Here is a 25,506-nt window from a genome sequence, read left to right as displayed (position 1 = left end):
CATATATCGATGGATAATAATAAATTATTACTTAAAAAATTCAATTGATATTTTTTATATTAGACACATTAATAATAAAATTTAAATTGATTTAATTTATTCATTATTCTTATTATTTTTAAATTAAATATAAATATTTATTTTTATAAACAACAATCATTTTTATTTATTAAAAAAATATTATTAATATTTTTTAACATTTAAAATATGAATTTTACATAATATTTTACCATTAAAAATACAAATATTATATTTTTTAAATTAACAAAATAATATAATAAATTTTAGTATTAATTATAGATGTATTAAGTATATATTAATAGTCACTATTGAATTAAAATAATTTTTGTAAAGAGTAATGATTAGTTAAAAATAAAAAAAATAAATTTAAAATTAAAATAAATAAATAAATAAATAAAATTTTCAAGGGCTAATTGTAAATAACCTTTAACTAAAATTATTTTTTGTAAAATTCTAATAATTTTGGCAAGATTTGTTTTTAATTCAAAATTAATTCTCACATTATTCTTATTATTTTTAAACTAAATATAAATATTTATTTTATAAAGAAAAATTATTTTTCACCTTCATTATTAATATTTTCATCATATTTAAAATTTAAACTTTATATAATCTTTTACCACTAAAGAATATAAATTAAAATGGATACTATATTTTTAAAAAAATTAACAAAATAATATAATAAATTTCTTAATATCAATTATAAATATATTAAATATTAGTACTTAATATTAAATTAAGTTATAAAAAAATACAAACAAAATTTGAAGCTAAAATAAACAAAAAAAAAAAAGAAATTATCAACGGTTAATTAAATAATTTTGATACAAATGGTTTTAAATAAAAGCATTTATTGGAAAATCTTAATAATTTTGATAAAATTTATTTTTAATTTAAAATTAATTCTCATAAGAATTTTTAAGTTTTTAATTTTGTCAAATATAAAAATTTTAAAAATTAAAAATAGAAAAAACCTTAGAGAATAAATCACACTCAAATAGATAATAACTTACATAGTGTTGTGGGAGACCAAGCCTGCCAACCCAGCAGTTTCTCTCAAAGCTTGGGACCAGCTCTCCACCTTATTATACAAAGAGTCCTTGAATTCTTCAACATGCTTTGCAATTGCATCCCCGAAGCTGCCTGTCAACTCTTGAACTTGTGTTGGATCTACGTTGTAGAAAACCGGCAAGACTTTTTGTCCCATGGTTTTCTTGCACTCGTTTATCTTCAGTAATTCATCCAAGCACCACCGAGATTGTGCATAATTTTCCGAGAAAATAATAATGGAAATATTGCATTTTTCAATTATGTCCAAGAGGGATGCTGAGATTTCTTCTCCTTTATCAAGATTTTCATCCACAAAAGCATTGATTAGGTTTCGGCGCAATGCTTCTTGCAGATGACTCAGAAAACCAACGCGAACATCAGCTCCTCTGAAACTAATGAACACATCGTATTTCTTCAGTTGATGGGTCGACGAAGAAGAAGAAGAAGAAGCCATAGTTACTGCAAAGTAAAGAAAGGAGATCAGGAAGAAGATGATTTTGTTGATATGAATGAGAACAGAACCATGAAACACGTACACAAAAGCAAACTAAGGGAGACAAATAAATAAATAAATTTAATATTTATTTTCTAAATATTACCATTATTTATAATTCAATCCCTACATTTTTTTAATTTTATTAAAAATTCTTAATTTTTGCTTCCGTGAACGTTTTAATTCTTCCACTAAAGAACTACAAAATAATCAAATTACCCATATTAATTAATTCTATTTTCTTTCAAAATCGATCAAGAGTTACCCGTATTAATTAATTTTATTTTCTTTCAGAATTGTTCACTCTTGATTTCAAAACAATTTTTTTAACGCAAACAACACTAACCCCATATTTAATGGGAATTTCGGCTGTTCATCCGACCTTACCTTTACCAAACCAACGCTGGCTAGCCTTTTTCTTTTATGCACGGCGCGTTAATAGCTCACCCCACTAGATTGCGACTTCTCCTTCATTTTTTTTTCAAATTGTGCATTTGATTCTAGATTTTATTTGCTTTTGAATTAAATGTTATATGTATAAATCAAAATTCATCGATCTCCCTAGTACAGGAGTTGAGCTGGTTTGCTGTAATACCCGGCTAGAATCCGGTATCGGAATTCTACTTTCCGGTGGAATCCCGGATGTCGGGATTCTCTAGAAGGTTTGACCGCCGAAGGTGGTCTGGCTAGCCATCTATAAAAGGCCCTAGGTCGGTAAAATGGATAAGTTTTCTTCCATTTTTCCATTTTCACAGACAGAAGTGAGACCATGCTCTTTCTTGGGTGATCTTCATGTTTTCTTCAAATCTTTTCAAGTTTTGATGAGTTTTTATGATTTTTTGAAGGTTTTGAGCTAAAAACCCAAGTTTAGATGTATTAGTATTGTGCTTGATCTAGATGTATTGTAAATTCTTTGTGTATACATGGTCTGTTTATGTAAATATGTGATTGAAATGTTTTCTAAGTATGATCACCAGGCTTAACATTGTATGAGTAACCCGTCTAGAGCAAGCTCTAGTAAGGGGTTTAGTAGTACAGAGTTAGTACATGCACAGGTTGAGCCTTGGTACAGAGAAAAGTTTTATGTTTTCATAGAAAATATTGATCATGTATGGGAGTTTACAGGTACACAGAGAGTATAGCAGGCTTGCTACGGGTCCCGGTGACCTTAAATCGACCTGAATCCTAGCGCTGGTAGCGGTCCGATTTTCGGGTCGTTACATTTGCTCTTAAAGATTTGGAACTTTCTTGTTCAACAATGAGCCACAACTGGCAAGGGGGCAATTATAAATCAATGGAACCTGGGTGGAGAAGAATCTGGAACAGGTTTTTTTGAGCAATTTATACACTAATTCACCTCACTTCATTTGTATTCTACTTTTAATTAGTGTGGTAATTTTGATTGATTTGTTATAATTTCAACTTTAGATTATAAATAGATTTATGATTTGAAAGCTAATTCATTATCATAAATGATTTTTTGTTTGATAATTTGTCCTCGTGATATTGTTGGTAATTTGAATGAAATTTCTTCTGGATATTAGGGATTCAAACTTTTGTTTATAAAATAAAATTATATGGAAATTTTCTCCAGCACAGTAGAGATGGAAGTTTGTTTGGAAGTTTGGAAAATAAAAATTTGTTTAATTTTATAAAAAATTTATTAATTAATCTCTTCGTATTTAATAAATTTTAAATTTTTTTACGATAGTGAAGGCCTAGTAAATTTTTTAAAATTTTATGGATATTTTTATATATTTTTTAAAATTAAATAATTAATTAATAAATTTTTTATATTATAAAAATTAAATAATAATTTTATAAAAATAAATTAACGCAGTATTAAAATTCTAAAATCCACGCAGAGATCGGGGTTTGCTTATTTTAATTTTTTTAAGATATCTGAAAACTCATTAGTTAATTTTTTAATTTTGTAAAATATATTAAAACATTATTTATATTTTAAAAAGTCTACTAATTAATTTTTTTATTAATTTTATTATCAAATATTTTATTATTTAGTTTTTATAATTTAAAAATTTTATTAGTTGATCTTAAAAAGTTTAATAATTAATTTTTACATTAGCATTTTAGATTTTTTTTCAATAATTAACGGTTAAAATTAACGGATAGATTAACTAGTAGACGTTTTTCTAAAATATTAGTGATGTTTTAATATATTTTTCAAAAGTGAAAAACCAACTAATTAAATAAATAATTTATTATAAATTTAAAAATATAATAAATTTATATATTTTAATATATAAAATATTCAAATTATTGTAAATTTAATAAATTTTAAATTGGGATTGAACCGTCGTCAAAACCGAAATCGAAAATAGAAAAGGGAGAGGGAATGGGATTTGGGAGAGAAAATTATAACTGTCGGGTCTTATTCCCTCGATAAGGCCAGGCAAAAAAAAAACAGAGTTGGTTTAGAATCCGTGAAATCTTTTAGGCCGACCTGCCCAGCATCTCAGACTCCGATCCAAACATATGAGGTAGGCCAGGTCACATGCGAGTCTCGGCCCAGTGAGAAAAAATCCAATCCAGTGATGTGACACGAAGAAATGTATCAGGCCAAGTCATTTCGCAGCCTTGCCCGCATGCGCGCCGAAAGAATAGTGATTGATATCCTTGTTCTATCAATGGGTTACTCTCCTTATATAGTTTTGAAATTTTGGAATTGATTTCATTGGACCGGTCAAAATTGTGAATTTGCTATTGCAGTTGTACCATCACCATGTAGATCAATAGATTCTCGTTCTATTAAGTAATGTAATTTTCATTTTACTACACTAAATACTTTTTCTATCACAAACAAAGTAATGAAATATGCAAATACTCACCATTATAATACAAATTCAATTACATCCTCCAAAATACAACCTTAGCTGCTCTGAGTGAGTGAAATCCATGTCTATTTCGCGTCCTTTATAGAACCTCCACCTAAGAAAATACAAACACATAATTCAAAATGAAAAATTGTATAAAGTTTCAATGATGAGATAAGTGAAAAATCTAACCTTATGAGGATATGTTTGTGCACTTTCAGTGCACCCTAACAATGTTGAGACTGTCGAGACTTCAATTCCCTGTAACCATAAAGCCAGAATTGAGGACAAGCAACATCTTTTTCCTATCATCAGTTTGGCTTTTTGATGTATCCAGAGGAAACCATATCCATCGCCCAGCAATTTAAAGATAACACGAGGTGATTTTTCTTGACCATCATGTTTCAATCTTTCAGGCAGGCTCCTCTTCCTCCTACTCTAGGTGGAAACCACACTTAATTATCCCACTGTAACTTCTTCTTCTCTTATTGCTATCTACACGGGAAAGAATTTCTTCTGAAAAAAATTGCAAGGTCATATTTTTTTCTCTGAAATGTGAATGTCTTCCAAAAGACCAAAGGAACACATGTTCTGAGCGAAGAAATGACGCATCAGATGAAATACGAATATGATTCTTCCAATAGTTACAAAAATGATATTGGCCATGTCCAGACTCATTTATGCCTTCAAATCCAATTTGCAAACTACCCCGGCAGGGGAAAGGATGATAAACTTTGGGATCAAAAACAGCACAATATATGAACCTGGTGAATTCCGCCCGCTTCGGTTGGCTAAATGGAAAAGACAAACGAGACCCGCTATTATTCTGGTACTTGATCCATTTTGGCACTTCACGTCCAGGAACGCAAAATAACTGTAAAATCCAATATTGTTATTGTCATGATAAAACTCAAGAACTAATGGAATAATAATAATGCCAAAGAAAGAAAGAGAAATATACCAGCTCCCTCTGCCAAGAGCTCGCCAATAGATGGTCCACAATTTTATCCTCCAAATTGAGACAATCTCTAAAATCCAAATGTTTAATACTCCGAAGTTGGAATAAACTGGATGCTGATTTGAGAACCGTGCAATTTCTTGCATATAACATGCTCAAAGATGGAAGCTCTGGTAAATATTTTAATCTTTTGCAATGGCTTAAATCCAGTTTAATAAGGTTCGAAAGGTGTTTGATGGTATCAGGTATACTCTCAAAATCATTTCCACCTATATATAATGTTCTCAATGACACTAAATTGCAAATATTGTTGGGAAATTCTAACAAGCCGCAGAACTCCAGAACAACCTCAAATAGATGGGATAAACCTGTCAAAGCAGGGATCATCAAACCTTTACATCCCCCTAAATGCAATGATCTCAAATTGCTCAACTGATTAACAGAAGATGGTAGCTTTTTTATACCAGAATGAGAGACAACAAGAAGCTCCAAAGATTCTAAATTCCCCAAGCACTCTGGCAGTTCATTCAGATTTATGCAGCCACCAACGTTAATAAATCTTAGTTCTTTCACATTGCAAATGCCATGAGGTAACCTTTTTAAACCAGGACCAAATGCACGAAGCTCGTCCAGAGATTCTAAATGTCCCAAGTTTTCTGGCAGACTGCGCAGATTTTCACACCTAGCAGTAGATAAACATGTAAGTTTTTTCAGATTGCAAATTGACTCTGGTAATTCTTTTATCCCACTATCGTTTGCAATAAGCCTTTCTAGAGATTCTAAATTCCCCAAGTTTTCGGGCAGATAATGGAGATTTACACATTTCTCAATTGATAAAAATATAAGCTTTTTCAGATTGCAAATGCTATCTGGTAATTCTTTTATACCAGACTTACCCACACTGAGCTTCCGAAGGGATTCTAGATTTCCCAAGTTCTCTGGCAGTTCAAGTAGATTTACAGAATCATAGATACTAAAATGTCTAAGAGATTTGAGATTGCAGATGCTGTCTGGCAAACTGGTAAGCCTCGTGCATGAACTTAAAGCCAAATTAGAAAGACAAGGGAGATACCCAATTGATAGGGGAACTCGTTCTACTATAGTTCCCTCTAAATCTAAATCTCTAATAGCACATGGAAGCTCTGGGAACTCTCTAATTTTTGAGCAACCAAAGATAGAAAGAATCTCAAGATTTTTCAAATGAAGGAAGCTCGGTAAATTGCAGAGACTTTGGCAATGCCTTAGATATAGTTTTTTAAGCTTGCTCAAATATTTTATAGATAAGGGAATCTCAATCAAACTTTTGCAAAAACTCAGTCTCAGAACCTCAAGATTCGGGATTGTAGACAAGTCTGGAATGCTCATTAGATCCTTTGAATAGCTAAGGTCAACAAATTTTAAATTTCCCAGATGCTGTAATCAGAAAGAAAGGTAAGAATAGATTAAGATATATCACAACTTCACAAAATATACGTAAATTTAATAGAGAAGCATGCTAAATCCTACCTGATCTCCATTCCAAAGTTGTTTTAGTTTGCTATGAACCATTCTAATTTCAACAAGATTCTCTGCGCATGAACTCCATGGCACAGATTCCAAAGGGTATTCGTACCACTGCAGTAACCGTAGCTCATCAGGTAGAAAGTTGAGTCCTTCGGTAAGTTTTACTCTATTCCAATGAAGTATTGAACAGTAGAACTTGAGAAACTTGAGATTATACATTTTCTCAAAGGCATTAAGAGTTAGTTCTAAGTCTTTGATTTTGGACATGTCTAGCAAGATACCTTTAATTGCTTCAGTTCCCTGCTTACAACAACCAAAGAGCAAATTAGCCTCGAATATATGTATATAGAAAACACACTAGATATTATAGGCATTGATGTTCATTCAAAAAAATTCAGAAAAAAGAAAGTAATCAAGGTATTTAATTCTTGCCTCAGCTCTTGTGAATAGGTAATATATATCTTTAGGATCCCATAATCTGCTTCGTTGTCCGAGCTGTTTTTCCTGGCAAATAATATCCTTGCCCATTTGTTGTAGCAAGTCATGCATATGCACCCGATTATCTATTACAGATATGATCGACTTATCAAGCAGACGACTTATTCCAATTTTTGAACCAGGGGAATCCAACATCTTTTCAACATAATCTCTATCCTGCCCTTTGAAGAAGCAGGCAATATCAAGAAAGATTTCCTTATCATCTTTACTTAGTCCATCATAACTTAATTTCAATATGTCATGAATTTTTGGGTCAGATGTACCTTTCAGTTTTTCCAGTTCATCTTCCCATTCTCCTACACTTCTACCGTACAAATTGGAACCCAAAACTTCAAGAGCTAAGGGAATACCTTGAGCATATTCAACTGCCCTCTTTGAAAGCTCCATGTATTCTTCTCTGGAAATGTCTCGTCTGAAAGCATGAAAGCAAAAAAGCTGAGAAGCTTCATCGTCATTCAGTTTCTGAACTTCATATATTTCAGCACCCATGTACTTAAGCAGCTGTTGGTCTCTGCTTGTTATGATAATTCTACTCCCTGGACCAAAAACAGCACATTTCCCTATTGAAAGTTCTATCTCCCTGACATCACTGACATCATCAAGAACAAGGAGAATTTTTTCTCTGCACAACCTTCTCCTAATCGAAGATAACAACATAATGGGCATGCCTACATTTGAATTTTCTCTTCCTAGAGCTTGAGAAAGAATGAGACGTCGTAAACCATCTGGTCCACACTTGTGAAAATTGTCCCTGACATCTTCAACAAAGCATTTAATTGTAAATTGATAAAAAATTCGATTAAATACCTCCCTAGCAAGTGTGGTTTTGCCAATGCCGGCCATCCCCCAAATTCCTACATACCGCACATCTGCCATCTCAAGCCCTAATAATGACTCAAAATCCTTGACACGTGAATCAATTCCAACTAACCCATCATTGATTGGATCACTCGGAAACATAAGATCTACTTTCTCCGAAATCCAGCTGACAATTTTTGCGATTAATTCAGAATCATTCCTGATTATATACAAAATGAAAAACGATTACCATTAAAGAAGGAAATTTAATGTAAAATTAATAGTTTGCATATAAGAAAGATGGAAGAAACTTACTTAATGTCGTGTGAAACAAACCCGGACATCCCACCAGTTTCCTTCAAAGCTTGGCTCCAACTCTCCACTTTGTGTAAAGAGTCCTTGAATTCTTCTGTATGCTTAGCAAGTGAATCTTCAAAGATTCCAGTAACCTCCTGAACAATGGTTGGATCTACATGGTAGAAAACCGGTAAGACCATCTGTTCCATGGTTTTCGAGCACTCAATTATCTTTATAAGCTCATCCAAACACCATGGAGAACTTGCATAATTTTTCGAGAAAATGACAATCGAAATACATGATTCTTCAATTGTTTTCAGGAGAGATGATGAGATCTCCTCTCCTCTATCAAGATTTTCATCCACAAAGGTATTAACTTGGTTGACAAGCAAAGCTTTATTGAGGTGGCTGAGGAAATTATGGCGGACATCTGCACCTCTAAAACTAATGAACACATCATACTTCTTCTGTTGAGGAATGGTGGAAGAAGAAGCAGCAGCCATGGTGCAAACTCTATGCCAGAAACTTGAAAGAAGCTTTCACAGATTCTGTTGTCCCAAGTGACCGAGATGGGTAAACAAGGGTGAATAGGTTACTTTACTAATTTTTCAGCAGTCTTGCTCTAAATTGTAATAAAAAACTGTTGATATTAATTTTGAGTGTGAATAAACGAACAGCTTAAAACAGATATTTCAAATATTTTCCTTAAAGATTAAGGAATCCAACTCATTAAAGATAGACAGGTACTAAATAGATGTAGACTATGTAAAGCAGAGATGAAATTAGCAAATTAGTTTTAGCACATTCTTATCACTATTGTTTTAACATTCACACACATATCTTCGATAAATAATATAAACTAATAGTAAAGAGTTTAGGAATAAGAAAATCAAATACAAATCATTTCTTTACAGCGGTTCGACAAACATGGACTACGTCTACTAACCTTCACTCCACTAAATCTCTTTTACTAGACAAGAGAACAGTCTTACATACAACGATAAGCTTTCCAGGTGCTTGTAAACCTTTACAAGTTTGATTCACTACTCAAACTTCTAACTAAATTTCAATAGGTACTTAAAACTTCTATTAAGTGAGTGCACACACTTGATCAATCTTATATAAATTTTGATTCAGAAAGAAACACTCTCAGTAATTATAATAGAATGCTATTAAAATGAGAAAGAAAAGATTTGCCAATAAAGATAAAAAAATTGAATGAAAAGCTTTTAACACAAGGGTTTTGATGTTTTTAGAAAATAAGTGCTTTCATTACTTATTTATGAAGCAAATTTAATCTCTTAAATAGGTGTAAGAAAAATTTTTCTTAGTTGTAGAATTGATAAATTGCATATCTGTATAGTTTTAATATTCTAAAACACTTAAATTTTGAGTTTGATTATACTTAAAATAGGTTGATTTGTTTGAGTTTTGATATCTTGGTAGGTTAAACAATGCTTGGAGAATAATAAGAGAAAAATCGTGTTTGGACTCTGCATTTTGAAATTAAAAAGAGTCATGGGCATAAACAAGTTTATAAGAGAATAAGGAAGCAGAGTCATGCTTGAACTCTAACTCTCAGATGTATTATATTATGAACTACAGTATGGGCATAACGTATTTGACGAGAAGAATCAGAGTCCAGTCCTAAATCTGATACGCGATCAGAAAATCCTCATCTGCCAAGACATATCAAACTCAACTCTTTTAGGAAAAACCTTCCCATCTAATTTTGGTTACTGGTAGGTTGAACTAAGATTTTTAGTACTATATAAAGATGATATTTTGATGTACAACATCATTTTTTGCTCTGAATTAATTTTAGGAGGCTGAAAATATTTTTCTTCTTATTGTGTTTCAGCCATGAATATGTGTAGTTAAATCCTCTTTTCAGTTTATTTGGTTATGAGATCTAATTGATTTTATTATTTCTTTATTATCTTTTAGTATTTATACTATTCTTCTGACCAGTATTTATTATTATTCTATTGATTGTTATAATAAAGACCCATTGTACAATTGTTAGAATAATATATTGCTATTCAGATTGATTAAATTCATAATTGTTTAGTTTAATATGAAACTAATGAATTAGATTGCGTAAAGTCTTCCTAAAGAATAATATAATCTAACTTAAATAAACTGAGTGCCTTGCATTTATTAGTTAGAATCAGGTCCTTCTAAATCTTAATGCAGTAATTGGATTAAATTCTAATAGTATCTCCTATGGTTGTCCAAGAGTTAAAACTAATTAACGAGCGTTTCTTAACTAGTTTAAAAACTAAGAAATGATTGGGTATCTGAAGAATTTTTGATATCTATAACCGATTTATCAATAAATATTTTGGAATTATCTTTACATATGTGATCAACCAATAAAGTTGAAACTATGGTTAATCCTTTGACTAAATTTATCTCATATTGGTTTTCTCTCTTAAATTTAATCGTTCTGCTTCTTTGATTAATTTAGTTGATTTTCTCGTTGAATTAATTTTTATTCTCTTGCATTTAAAATCCTTCTATTTTTATTTTTATTTTATTTTATTTTTATTCATTCAATAGAATTAATTTCCTTCTGATCTCTGTGGGATCAACCCAGCTCACTACTATCACAATTTATTTTGTTTTAAAAAAGCAGGAGTTTATTTTTTGTAGTTTCGACACCCATCAAATTTTAGCACTGTTGTCGAGGACTGATTTTAATTGGTTTATTAATTCTTTTGAATAATACGTTCTAATCTTGGAGGTAGACTCGAGTTTAATTCAGAAATCGAGAAAACCGCGAGAAAGTTGAGAAAATAGGCTAAACAGCGAAACAAAGACGTTTCATCATCCAGCACTAGTGATCAGGTACAGGTTACTGTCGAGGAACAAGTCGTGGGCACGAAGGAAACAACATCTAACCCGAACGATTCTTCTAGTGAATCTGACATGGAAGAAAAGATGGCAGATGAGCAAGCAATACAAGATGTTGAGAATGCTGATGATCCCCAACCCCTTTGCATTACCTATCCTATACTAAATGCAACCCTTGAGCTAAAGTCGGGTGTAACGACCCGAAAATCAGTCCGCTACCGGCGCTAGGATCCAGATCAGTTAAGGCCGCCGGGACCCGTAGCAAGCCAAACATTCATCCTGTGAACCTGCTTAATCCCATACATGATCAACAACATACATAAAAATTTGAACTTTTCTTTCCATTCAATCACCAAACTCAACCTGTGCAAGCACTAAACATAATCATAAACATTAACCCCTCTTTGGAGTCTCAACTATGCTCCAATGGGGTGACATAACATACATTGAGTTTGGTTAAACATAGTCATCTATTAAAATCATTACATTTAAAAGATCATGTAAACAAAAGGGATTAATAAACAACTAGGGTCAAGCACAACTATAAACCTCAACATCATCATTACATTACATAACTGTACTAAACATTATATATCAATATTTTTCATCATGTCCACACTAGCTATTACAAGACCATAACTTCATTACTCTTGCTGACCTCCTGGTCTACCCTGTACCTGCAAACCTGGGGGTTAAGGGAGAGGGGTGAGCTACTAGAGCCCAGTGAGCAGAATAATAAAACATTTATATTAAAGGTTCATGCTTTCATGGAATGCGTCACATCACAACTAATCATATCAAGGATGAACTTGTCACCATTTAGCCCTCTACATATTCCAATCATGCCAGGGGCGTAGTGCAGGCCACACCTGGTCTTTCTCTTATACATAACATATCATACATAACCAACTGTGCCGGGGGCGTAGTGCAGGCCACACCCGGTCTTTCTCTTACATAGTGCCAGGGGCGTAGTGCAGGCCATACCTGGACTTCCATATCATATCATCATGTCATAACATATGAGGGCTAATGGATCATTCAACATTCATCCACATCAACAACATATTATGCAATGCAACATATTCGTGAATTCTAATGCAAACACCCTAATATATCTCATGGCATTCATGATGCGTGAGTCATGCTAAAACTTTCATTTAATTTCTCAATTTAAAACATTAAGTTTAGTTCCGCTCACCTCTGGCTGAAGCTCTACTGACTCTGAAGCAGCTATCTCACTGCTGGGGTCCTCGGTTCCTCGGGTCCGAACCTACACAGGTGGACTCAAATGAGGGACCTAACATCCATAAACATGACTCTAAAATACTCCCCAAAAACCCCCTAAAACACCTTAAAATAATCACATAAATCATGCAAAGGAGGGCTGAACAGGGCACTTTCGGCGGCAGGTTCGGCGGCCGAAAGGCCCTCCAGAGCCGAAAGTCATGCACCTTCGGCGGCACTTTCGGCGGCCGAAGGTTCCCTCCAGAGACAAAATTCATGCATGTTCGGCGGCACCTTCGGCGGCCGAAACTCTCTTCCAGAGCCAAAAGTCCACTTTCGGGGGCAGGGTTCGGCAGCCGATTCATGCTACCACAGGCAGGTTCGGCGGCCGAAAGAACCTTCGGCTGCCGAACCTGAGTTTCTCCCGAAGGGCAGAAACTCAGCTTAACATGCATAAACGCCTCCCAACTCATTCAAACATGCATTTTCCTATTCTACAACATGCATACTCAAGCATATAAGCTCCTAGGGGTTTCAAACTATCATAAACCCCAACTACAACACATCAAACACACATGAACAATCCACATTGCACAATAACTCAACATAAACCCATGAACTCAAAAATAACCTAGCATGCATTTCTACCCCATGAAACTTCATAAAACTTACTTAAAACATTAAAGGAACTATGGATCTACTCTTACCTCTTGAAGAACGAGAGGAGAGATGATCCAACTCGGAGATGGGGAGAAATCCGCTCTTTGGTCTCCAAGTTTCCAAAACTTGCTCTTTTTGTTCAAATATCTTCAAATCAACGGAAAGCTTGTTAAAACATGAAAGATCGGAAGGAAAAACGTTGAAAACAACCATAGGAGAGCAAGAACTCACCGTGGCCGAAAATGGGGAGAAAACTCGCCCGTTTCGGCCATGGAGCTCTTATATAGGGGCTGGCAAACCACCTTTCGGCAGCCTAAAGTGCCTCCAAAACTCATGCAAGTTCGGCGGCCGAACCTTTGAAACTTTCGGAAGCCTAACTTGTCCCCCTAAACCATCCCACGTTCGGCGGCCGAACTTGAGGTTCGACGACCGAACCTGGAAATGTCTCCTTGGTCTTTTTCTTTTAAAAACTCAATTCCTTTCTTGCTTAAAACCATAAAATATCTTAAAACATTTCATAAAAACATGGTCTTACCCTTCTAGGGGTTTCCGACATCCGAGATTCCACCTGACGGTAGGAATTCCGATACCGGAGTCTAGCCGGGTATTACATTCTTCCCCCCTTAAGAACATTCATCCCCGAATGTTCACCAACAAACATAGCATAGCATAAAAACATGATCATATAAAGCATAAAACATTAACATACATACAAAACACATAAAAACTCACCTTAGAAGAGATGAGGATATTGCTGGAGCATAGACTCCCGTGTCTCCCAGGTACATTCTTCAATGTTGTGGTGATTCCAAAGGAATTTCACCATCGGGATTTCCTTGTTCCTTAGCTTTCTGATCTGGGTGTCTAGGATCCGTACTGGCTGCTTAACATAGGTGAGATCCTCTTGGATCTCCACATCAGGCTCACTAAGAACCCTGCTCGGATCCGACACAAACTTCCTTAACATGGAAACATGGAAAACCGGATGGATTCTCTCCATTGAAGCAGGCAAGTCCAGCTTGTACGATGCATTCCCAATCTTTTGCAAGACTTCAAAGGGTCCGATGTATCGTGGAGCTAGCTTACCTTTCTTCCCAAACCGAATAACCCCTTTCATTGGAGACACCTTGAGCAATACCAAATCCCCCTCCTGAAACTCTACTTGCCTTCTGCGGATGTCTACATAACTCTTTTGCCTGCTTGCAGCAGTCTTGATTCTTTCTCTGATTATGGGCACCACTCTGCTGGTGATCTCTACTAGCTCAGGCCCTGCCAAGGCCTTTTCTCCAACCTCTTCCCAACAGATAGGCGACCTGCACTTCCTTCCATACAAAGCTTCATATGGAGCCATCCCTATGCTGGCATGATGGCTGTTATTGTAGGCAAACTCCACTAAAGGTAGATGCTGCCTCCAAGAACCGCCAAAATCCAGCACACACATTCTGAGCATATCTGTAACGACCCGAAAATCGGACCGCTACCGGTGCTAGGATCCAGGTCGGCTTAAGGCCGCCGGGACCCGTAGCAAGCCTGACATAAAACCTGTAAACCTGTATAATCCCATACATGATCAACAACATGCATAAAATTTAAACTTTTCTTTCATTCATTTCTCATACACCAATCTCAACCTGTGCATGCACTAAACATAGTATAACTTTAAACATTTATCCCTCTGTGGGATCTCATCAATGCCCCAATGGGCGATACATCATAAGTTGAGTTGGTTAAACATAAACATCAATAGACATTAAGATCATGTATCAACGAGGGATTATAATACTCATAGGGTCAAGCACAACTATAACCTCAATATACCTCATTACATAACATACTGTAATCTCTTACATTACATCATAGTATAATTATCATGTCCACAATCTAACTATTACATAAACATACTTCAAAACTCTGGCTAACCTCCTAGTCTACCCTGTACCTGCACATCTGGGGTTAGGGGAGAGGGGTGAGCTACAAAGCCCAGTGAGCAGAATAATGAAATCATATATTAAAATTTCATGCTATCATGAAATGCAACACATCACAACAAATCACATCTCGGATGGTATTGTCACCAATAGTCCTCTACATAGTCCAACTGTGCCGGGACGTAGAATGGGTACAACCGGTCTTTCTCTTACATAACATATCATAACATACCAATGTGCCAGGGACGTAGAATGGGTATAACCTGGACTTTCTCTTGCATCGTGCCAGGGACGTAGAATGGGTACAACTTGGACTTCCATACCATCTCATGCCATAACATCATCATGCCATATGAGGACTAAAGGATCATCCAATAACCAATCCACATCAACATTATAAATGCAATGCAACATATTCGTGAATACTAATGCAAACAACCTACTATATCTCATGGCATTCATGATGCATGGATCATGCTCAAAATTCATATTTCATTTATTTTAAAACTTAAGGTTTATTCCACTCATCTCTGGCTAGCTCTGACAAACTCTGTAGCAGCTGGCTCACTGCTGGGGTCCTCGGTTCCTCGGGTCCGAACCTACACAGGTGGAATCCAATGAGGGACCAAACATACATAAACATAACTCTAATATACTCCCCAAAAACCCCCTAAAACATCATAAAACAACTACATAAAAACATGCAAGAAATGGCTGGACAGGGCACTTTCGGCGGCAGGTTCGGCGGCCGAAAGTCCCAGACAGAGACGAAAGTCTCTTTTCGGGGGCAACTTCGACAGCCGAAAGGCCTGCCTCCACAAGGGGGTTCGGCGGCCGAAACTCCCTTCGGCTGCCGAACCTGGTTTCTCCCAAATGGGCAGAAACTAGGTTCAAACGAACCTCTTGCCTCCCAAAACCTCAAATCATGCATAAACTTGTTCTAAAATATGCATACTTATCATACATCACACCTAGGGGTCTCAAACTATCATATACCCCAACTACAACACTTCAAACACACACAATCAACATACATTGTTCAAAATCATCATCAAAACCCATAAACTCAACTTAAAGCCTAACATGCATCTCTACCCCATAAAACAACTTAAAACTTACTTCAAACATACAATGAGCTTAAGATCGGCTCTTACCTCTTGAAGATCGAGAGAGAGACGACCTAAACTCGGAGATCCAAGCAAATGAGCTCCTGAGCTCCCAAAGCTCCAAAACTTGACTTAAATGCTCAAAACTTGCAATGAGAGGTGAAAACTCAAGAAAAATGGAGGAGATTTGGAGAAAGAACACAAGATCTGGGGAGAGGGAGGTCGGAAGCTAGCTATGGCCGAAAATGGGAGAAAGCTCGCCCATTTCGGCTAAGCGACCCTTTTATAGGCGGCTGGCCAGGCCACGTTCGGGGGCCGAAAGTGCTTCCGCATGCATGCCATGTTCGGCGGCCGAACTTGACTTTCGGCGGCCGAACCTGAACTTCCCTCACTCATGCTTTCGGAGGCCTAACGTGCCTCCAAAAAGCATGCATGTTCGGCGGCCGAACTTGACTTTCGGCGGCCGAACCTGGGTTTTCCTCCAAAAGACTTTTCATGCAAAAACTCATTAAATTTTTATACCTAAAACCATGAAATACCTTAAAACATTTTAAGAAAACATGTTTCTACCCTACTAGAGGCTTCCGACATCCGAGATTCCACCGGACGGTAGGAATTCCGATACCGGAGTCTAGCCGGGTATTACAATATACTCTATTGTCTGGATGGTCCTCTCTGACTGTCCATCCGTCTGTGGATGGAAAGCAGTGCTAAAATCCAATCTGGTACCCATAGCGTTCTGCAGCCTCCGCCAAAACCTGGAGGTGAACTGGGGTCCTCTATCAGACACTATTGAAACAGGAACCCCATGCAGCCTGACGATCTCATCAACATACACCTGCGCCAACTTGTCCACAGAATAGCCACTCCTGACAGGGATGAAGTGAGCAGATTTGGTGAGTCTGTCCACAATCACCCATATGAAGTCCAATCTGTTGGACGTCGCCGGTAACCCCACCACGAAGTCCATAGCTATATTCTCCCATTTCCACTCTGGAATAGGTAGTGGGTTAAGCATTCCAGCCGGCTTCTGATGTTCCAGCTTCACCCTCTAACACACTTCGCAGGCTGACACAAACTGTGCCACTTCTCTTTTCATAGCTGGCCACCAATAAACCTTCTTCAAATCTTGATACATCTTGATGGCTCCAGGGTGAACACTGTATCTGGCATTATGAGCCTCTCTCATAATGTCTCCTTTCAGCCCTACGTCATCCGGTACACACAATCGGTTTCCATAGTGGAGGATCCCCTTACTGTCAAATCTGAACTCACTATCTTTGCCTGACTGAACAGTCCTGGCAATCTTCACCAACTCTGGGTCCTCATGCTGTTTCTGAGCCACCTGCTCCAGAAACACGGGTGCTACTCTCATCTGGGCAAACAAAGCACCTGTACCAGACAACTCCAACTGTAGACCTTCATTGATGAGCTCGAAGAACTCCCTCACTACTGGCCTCCTCTCTGCTGAAATATGGGACAAACTGCCAAGTGATTTCTGGCTTAAGGCGTCTGCCACAACATTCGCCTTACCCGGATGGTACTGGACCTTGCAATTATAGTCACTGAGCAGTTCTACCCATCTTCTCTGCCTTAAATTTAGCTCTCTCTGACTCAGGATGTACTGCAGGCTCTTATGATCTGTGAAGATCTCACATTTTACCCCATAAAGGTAATGCCTCCACATCTTGAGTGCAAAGTGTAATACCCGGCTAGACTCCGGTATCAGAATTTCTATCGTCCGGTGGAATCTCGGATGTCGGAAGCCTCTAGTAGGGTAGAACCATGTTTTCATAAAATGTTTTAAGGTATTTCATGGTTTTAAGTAAAATGAAAATGAGTTTGTGCATAAAAACAACCTTGAAGGAAAACTCAGGTTCGGCCACCGAACCTCAAGTTCGGCCGCCGAACATGCATGCCTTCGGGAGCGCCTTTAGGCCCCCGAAAGCATAAGTGAGGAAAGTCCAGGTTCGGCCGCCGAACCTCAAGTTCGGCCGCCGAACATGGCATGCATGCGGAGGCACGTTCGGCCCCCGAACGTGGCCTGGCCAGCCACTATAAAAGGGTCCCTTAGCCGAAACCGGGCGAGCTTTTTCCCCATTTCCGGCCAAGGTGAGCTCTCCGCCGTCCCTCACCAATTTTGAGTTCTTTCCTTCCAATCCTACTCGATTTTCATGAGTTTTTACTTTGTTTTGAAGATTTTCAAGCTTTGAGCATAGTTTTGGAGCTTTGAGGTTCAAAGGAACTCAACCCCTCCCATCTCCGAGTTAGGTCGTCTCTCTCTCGATCTCCACGAGGTAAGAGCCGATCTTAAGCTCATTTCATGTTTTAAGTAAGTTTTAAGTGGATCTATGGGGTAGGATGCATGTTTAGCTCATAGTTAGGTTTATGGGTTTGTTATGTGTTTATGATCAATGTGTGTTGCTTGAGGTGTTGTAGTTGGGGTTTTTGATGGTTTGATGCCCCTAGGAACTTGTATGCTTGTTTGTGTATGTTTGGGAATGTTGTAGAATAGGTTTATGCATGTTTGGGTAGTTTTGGAGGCAAATGTGCATAGGAGAGTTGAGTTTCTGCCACTAAGGGAGAAACCAGGTTCGGCAGCCGAAGGAACTTTCGGCCGCCGAACATGCTTGTGGAGGCAGCCTTCGGCTGCCGAAGCTTGCCCCCGAAAGGAGACTTTCGTCTCTGTCTGGGAGTTTCGGCCGCCGAAAGTGCTGCCGAACATGCATGAGTTTCGCCTCTGCCTGGGAGTTTCAGCCGCCGAACCTGCCTGACTTTCGGCTCTGGAGGGACTTTCGGCCGTCGAACCTGCCGCCGAAAGTGCCCTGTCCAGCCTTCTTTTACATGTTTTGCATGATTGCTTCATGATGTTTTAGGGGGTTTTTGGGGAATAGTTTAGAGTCATGTTCATGTATGTTTGGTCCCTCATTTGAGTCCACCTGTGTAGGTTCGGACCCGAGGAACCGAGGACCCCAGCAGTGAGTCTGTTGCCCCAGTGTCTGGTCAGAGCTATCCAAAGGTGAGTGGACTAAACCTTTATGTTTTTAAGCAAATTGATCGTAAAGTTTGAGCATGTTCATGCATCATGAATGCCATGTGATGAATTAGGTTGCTTGCATTAGAATTCATGAATATGTTGCATTGCATATTTTAAATGTTGATGTGGATGAATGTTGGATGATCCATAGCCCTCGATCTATGATACGACGATGTGATATGTACGGTACGGAACGTAAGACCAGTGGGACCCATTCTACGTTCGCTGGCACTATGTAAGGGAAAGACCAGGACCCATTCTACGTTCTGGCACAGTTGGACACTGTTATGTTATGATATGTAAGGGAAAGACCAGGACCCATTCTACGTTCTGGCACAGTTGGACCATGTAGAGGGCTATTGGTGACAAGTTCATCCTTGATGTGATTAGCTGTGATGTGATGCATTCCATGTTATCATATGTTTTAAAATGTTTTATTATTCTGCTCACTGGGCTCTAGTAGCTCACCCCTCTCCCATTTTCCCCAGGATTGCAGGTACAGAGTAGACCAGGAGGTTTACAAGAGTGATAAAGTCTGGTTTATGTAATAGATAGTGTGGACATGATAAATGTATTAATGTTATGTAAAGGTACAGTTTCAGTCATGTAATGATATTGAGGATTAGAGATTGTGCTTGACTTTATGTATGAGGTATCCCTTTTAATACATGATCTTAGATCCTTTTTAACGTTTATGTAGACCAACTCAACATATGATGTTTTGCCCTTTGAGGTATTGAGGAGATCCCACTGAGGGGTCATGTTTATGATTATGAGTATGTTCAGTGCATGCACAGGTTGAGTTTGGCACATGAGTGAAAGAAAAGTTTTAAATTTTATGTATGTTGTTGATCATGTATGGGATTAAACAGGTTTTCAGGTTGTATGTTAGGCTTGCTACGGGTCCCGGCGGCCTTAAGTCGACCCGGATCCTAGCGCCGGTAGCGGTCCGATTTTCGGGTCGTTACAGAATGGTATCAGAGCCCTAGGTTCATAGGATCGAACCTAGAGTGTCGGGCTCATAGATGTTCTAGAAGGTCAAGCACAATAGGAAAGATCATGTCCACTAGGATAGGATGTGGAGTCCTGTCTTGTATGATGATGTATAATGCCATGATTATATACATGTGCATTGATGCTATGATATGAATGATGTATATGTGATGAGGGTTCATGTGTGCCCACATGAACTATATGATGCTAATGTTTTGTGATGTGCACTGTTTTTCAGAAAATAGGATGAGAGGAACCCGTCGATCTGCAAGATTGACTGGAGTACCACCTGAGGATGAGGGCACGAGCGCCCGTCCTCCTACATTGCCTAGGGCAGTGTCATGTAGAGCAAACAGAGAAAGAGTGTCAAGGGACCCTAGAAGGTCTTTTGATGCTAGTCGAAGGGGGACTGATAGAGGAGGAAGTTCTTCAGATGTAAGGGAGGTTGCGGAAGAGGATCAGAGGAAGGATGGGAATCTGGATGTTAGCATGGAGGAAGAGGGGACAGGGGAGTCTTAGGGAGGCGTTCAGGCCTCGGGGTATGGTTTTCTACCCCACTATTGTAACGACCTCAAAATGGACCGTCACCGGTGCTAGGATTCAAGTCGGCTTAAGACCGCCAGAACCCGTAGCAAGCCTGCTATACTCTCTGTGTACCTGTAAATCTCATACATGATCATACATTTTCTATGAAAATAAAAACTCTTTTCTGAACCAAGGCTTAATCTGTGCATGCACTATCTCTGTACTCTGTACTCTGTACCCCTGACTAGAGCTTACTCTAGATGGGTTAATTCATACCTGTTAAGCCTGGTAGTAAAACATGTATACATATACAGATCATGTACATAACAAAAGATTTACAACACAACCATCACTAAGTCAAGCACAATTCTAACTTTATACACAACTATTACATCTCTTTAAAATGTACATGTCCACTCTATACTATTACAAGCTCTTTTATTCTTTCTGTACTCTGCTGGACTGTCCCTGTACACTGTATACTGAACCTGCAAAACTGGGGTTAAGGGAGTGGGATGAGCTCTATAGCCCAGTGAGTAGAACAGGAAAACATCTCAGTAAAATATGATCTCATGGAATGCATCATAGCACAGACAATCCACATCAAGAGTACACCTGTCACCACATAGTCCCAGTAACTCTGTGCCAGGGCGTAGAATCGAGCACCTGGTCTTCCTGTCATATATATATATGTGTATATAACACCTCTGTACTTACCATTGCCAGGGCGTAGTCAAAGGCTCCTGGTCTTTACTATATACCTGCCAGGGCGTAGTAAAAGGCTCCTGGACTTCGCTATACCTGCCAGGGTGTAGTCAAAGGCTCCTGGACTTCCTGTCTGAGACTATTGGATCATTCAGCATTCACTCACATCACCAAAGAACTATGCAATGCAACATATTCGTGAATGCTAATGCACACAACCTGCTGTATATTCATGATGCATGAATTATGCTAAAAGTAGTTTATATGTCAAGTGAAAAGTAGTCAGTTTAGTTCCACTCACCTCTGGCTAACTGGACTGACTCAGCAGGCTCTGACAATCTCTGGAGCAGGACTCACTGCTGCTCTCTCTGGTTCCTCTGGTCTGTACCTATACAGATAGACGCAAATGAGGGACCAAACTAACTTATGACCAACTCTATTAAACTCCCCAAGAATCCCCTTAAACTTACTCTACTATCCATGCAAAGCATGCAAAGGAAAGCTGGACAGGACACTTTCGGCGGCAGGTTCGGTGGCCGAAAGCCCTCTTCAGAGACGAAACTCAAGCACCTTCGGCGGCCGAACTTCCACTTTCGGCTGCCGAACCCTTTCGGGGGCTAGTTTCGGAGGCCAAAAGGCACTCCAGAGACGAAAGTCTCTAACCTTCGGCGGCACCTTCGGCGGCCGAACTTCCCCCCAGAGCCGAAAGTCCAAAAGCTCGGGGGCAAGCTTGGGCAGCCGAAGCCACCTCCTCTCACCTCTTCAGGGGTTCGGCGGCCGAATGTCCCTTCGGCAGCCGAACCTGAGTTCATCAGCAGGGCAGAAACTTGCCCTGCCTCTCGCCAAATGCACCAAACTCCTCTCCACTTCACACCACACTTCCTCCACTTGCATATACTCATGTATATGCTCAAAGGGGTCAAAAACTACCTAAAAACCCCAAACACACAACACAAACAACACAGAAACAAGCTCTATGCACAAAATCATCAAAACCTCACAAATAACCCTATTCATGCAACTCTCTCCATAAACCCCATAAAACCTTCAGAAAACATAAAAACAAGCTCAGGATCTTCACTTACCTCGTGAAAACAAGTAGATGAAGGATCCTAACGTGGAGTTTTGGAGCAACTTGCCTTCAAACTCTCCAAACTTCACAACTTTGAGTGTTTAAGCTAAAACCTTCAAAATACCATAAAAACTAATCAAATCTTTGCATGATTTAATGAAAACATGAAGAAATATGTACAAAGGACAGAGTTTCACCTCAGAAGACAAAAGAAACGGTGCTCTTACCGCTTCAACCGACTGAGGGCCATTTATAGGTGGCTGGCCAGACCACCTTCGGCGGCCACACGTGAAACCGAAAGCCATGCATGTTCGGCGGCCGAACCTCAACTTCGGCGGCCGAACCTGGCTTTTCTGCCTTGGTTCATTTCACTAAAAAACTCATTTCCTTATGCATAAAACTTAATGAACATATCAAAATATTAAGAAAAACATACGTCTAACCCTTCTAGAGACTTCCGACATCCTGGACTCCACCGGAAAGTAGAATTTCGATGCCGGACTCCAGCCGGGTATTACAACTATCCACCCTTCCCACAGGGTTCAGGGTATCCGATGGGAGGCACATCGGATTATTCCAACTTTAACCCCTACCCTACCTACATGCCTTATCCACCTTTCTATCCACCTTACACACAGTACCCAGCTTATCCACCCTCACCCTTCTATCCAAACCCTGCACCCCCACCTCCACCACCTACAGAACCAGCAGCCCCAGTTACTCAACCTCCCAGACCTAGCTCAGCCGGTGGGAGCAAAGTAAAGATGACAGATTACCTTAAGCTGGATGCTCCCAAATACAAGTCAGGGGATGACCCCTTTGAGTATCTGAGAGTAGTGAAGACAATAACTGATGAGCTAGGGGCGGATGACAGCAGGGCCATTCAGATGGCAGGGTTCACTTTAAAGTGCAAGAAGGCACGGGAATGGTTCAAGTGTTATGTGGACCTGAGACTAGACGGCATGACATGGGAGGAATTTGCGAACGAGTTCACTGGATGGGCTTTTCCAGACAGTTCCAGAGAACTGAAAATGATTGAGTTTGAGCAACTGAGGCAGACAGAGCACATGAGTGTAGAGGAGTTCACGGATAAATTCTTAGAGCTATTGCCTTTTTCAGGGCAAGCTCTAGATACCGATTCGAAGAAAGCCAAGAGATATGTTATGAAGCTGCATTCCAGGTACTCCTCGTTGATTCAGTCAGTCGAGAGGGAAAGTTTCCACACTGTGGTGGATATGGCTCGAAGGATGGAGGCGAGTGCTATAGTTGAGGGGTCAGTGAAGCAGTCAGTGACCCAGTCTTCAGGGGTTAAGACCCCAGGCAGAGGAGGGCCAGGTCTCTCTTCTCAGAGCTAAAGTAAGAAGAGGTGGGATAACACCACCAAGAAGCCGAAGAAGAATAAGTTTTGGAATAAGTTGAAATCCGGTCTGGGATTTGGCGGTGGCTCGAGCTCAGGCTCAGATGGTACAGAATGCCAGAGATGTGGAAGGCCGCACAGGGGAGTGTGTCGAGCTGGGACTAACACATGTTTCAGATGTGGACAGGAGGGACATATGGCTCGGGAGTGTCCTAGAGCACCTTTTATGGGCCAGCCCCAGCAGACAGCTTCTGGTAGTGTGGCACAGCCAACAGCTCCAGCCACAACTCAGGGCAGTGGCAGAGGTCAAGGGAGAGGGGCAGCCTCTTCTTCTGGTTCCCGAGGCAAAGGTCCATCAGCTCCAGCCAGGATCTTCACCATGACTCAGCAGGAGGCTAACACATCCAACACCGTGGTGTCAGGTAATCTCGTCATTGGGTGTTCTGATGTGTATGCATTAATGGACCCGGGTGCATCTCATTCTTTTATCGCTCCGAGAGCCGTTGAGAGGTTGGGTCTGATAGTCTCTGGGTTAGAGTGTCCCCTATGGGTCAGTGGACCCAAGTGTGACCCGTCAGTGGCAGTGTCAGTCTGCCAGTACAGTCCAGTTTTTGTTGAGGGAAGATGCCTCTCCGCCGACCTTGTGGTTCTAGATTTGACAGACTTTGACGTCATTCTAGGGATGGATTGGCTATCTACCCATGATGCTACCTTGGACTACAGGGACAAGGTAGTCAGGTTCAGAGATCGGAACGGGTCAGAGGTCGTCTTCAGAGGAGACAAGAGGGGTACACCTAGAGGTCTGATATCAGCTCTTCAGGCTCGTAGGTTGCTTAGGAAGGGATGTCAGGGGTATTTGGCTCATGTGAGAGAGCTTAGTAGTCAGGTCAGGGAGCTAGCCTCGGTGCCAGTTGTCAGAGAGTTTCAGGATGTCTTTCCAGACGAGCTTCCAGGTTTACCACCTGCTAGGGAGATAGAGTTCGAGATAGAGTTGGTGCCTGGAACTAGATCGATCTCTATCCCTCCCTACAGGATGGCCCCAGCCGAGTTGAAGGAATTGAAAGAGCAATTGCAGGAGCTGGTAGAAAAGGGCTTCATCCGACAGAGTACCTCACCTTGGGGTGCTCCGGTCTTGTTTGTGAGAAAGAAGGATGGGTCCCTCAGACTTTGTATCGACTACAGGCAGTTGAACAAAGTCACTACCAAAAATAGGTACCCTCTGCCAAGGATCGATGATCTATTCGACCAGCTAGCAGGAGCGGGTTGTTTCTCCAAAATAGATCTAAGATCGGGGTACCATCAGCTAAGGATAAGGGATGAAGATGTGCCAAAGACAGCTTTCAGGACCAGATATGGGCATTTTGAGTTCCTTGTAATGCCGTTCGGATTAACCAATGCCCCTGCAGCATTCATGGATCTCATGAACAGAGTGTTTAGTCAATACCTGGATCACTTTGTTATTGTCTTCATAGATGATATCTTAGTGTATTCCAGGAATGCAGAGGAGCATGCCCATCATCTGAGGTTGGTTCTACAGACCTTGAGGGAACATGGCTTGTATGCCAAGTTCTCCAAGTGTGAGTTCTGGCTG

The 25,506-nt window shown here is 39.4% G+C and overlaps 2 protein-coding genes across 2 annotated transcripts; both read right to left on the bottom strand.

The window, feature by feature from the left end:
• Positions 1-1,030: 1,030 nt before the first annotated feature.
• On the bottom strand, positions 1,031-1,525 carry LOC122724823 (disease resistance protein RPV1-like). Its single transcript, XM_043960695.1, has one exon. The coding sequence runs from the start codon at positions 1,523-1,525 to the stop codon at positions 1,031-1,033; it is 495 nt and encodes a 164-aa protein (XP_043816630.1).
• Positions 1,526-4,229: 2,704 nt separating this feature from the next.
• Positions 4,230-9,112, bottom strand: LOC110624071 (disease resistance protein RPV1). The gene is made up of 7 exons (XM_021769145.2): positions 8,471-9,112; positions 7,621-8,375; positions 7,292-7,518; positions 6,863-7,159; positions 5,360-6,769; positions 4,591-5,272; positions 4,230-4,513 (listed from the first exon to the last, which is right to left on the bottom strand). Exons 1-6 carry the CDS (start codon positions 8,953-8,955, stop codon positions 4,832-4,834), a joined length of 3,615 nt encoding a protein of 1,204 aa, XP_021624837.1. The 5' UTR covers positions 8,956-9,112; the 3' UTR covers positions 4,230-4,513; positions 4,591-4,831.
• Positions 9,113-25,506: the final 16,394 nt, after the last annotated feature.

The sequence above is a fragment of the Manihot esculenta genome, chromosome 10 (assembly GCF_001659605.2).
Source record: "Manihot esculenta cultivar AM560-2 chromosome 10, M.esculenta_v8, whole genome shotgun sequence".
In the NCBI taxonomy this organism is placed as follows: Eukaryota; Viridiplantae; Streptophyta; class Magnoliopsida; order Malpighiales; family Euphorbiaceae; genus Manihot; species Manihot esculenta.
The sequence above is the reverse complement of the archived record's forward strand: the minus strand, read 5'-3'. Positions and strand labels throughout refer to the sequence as shown.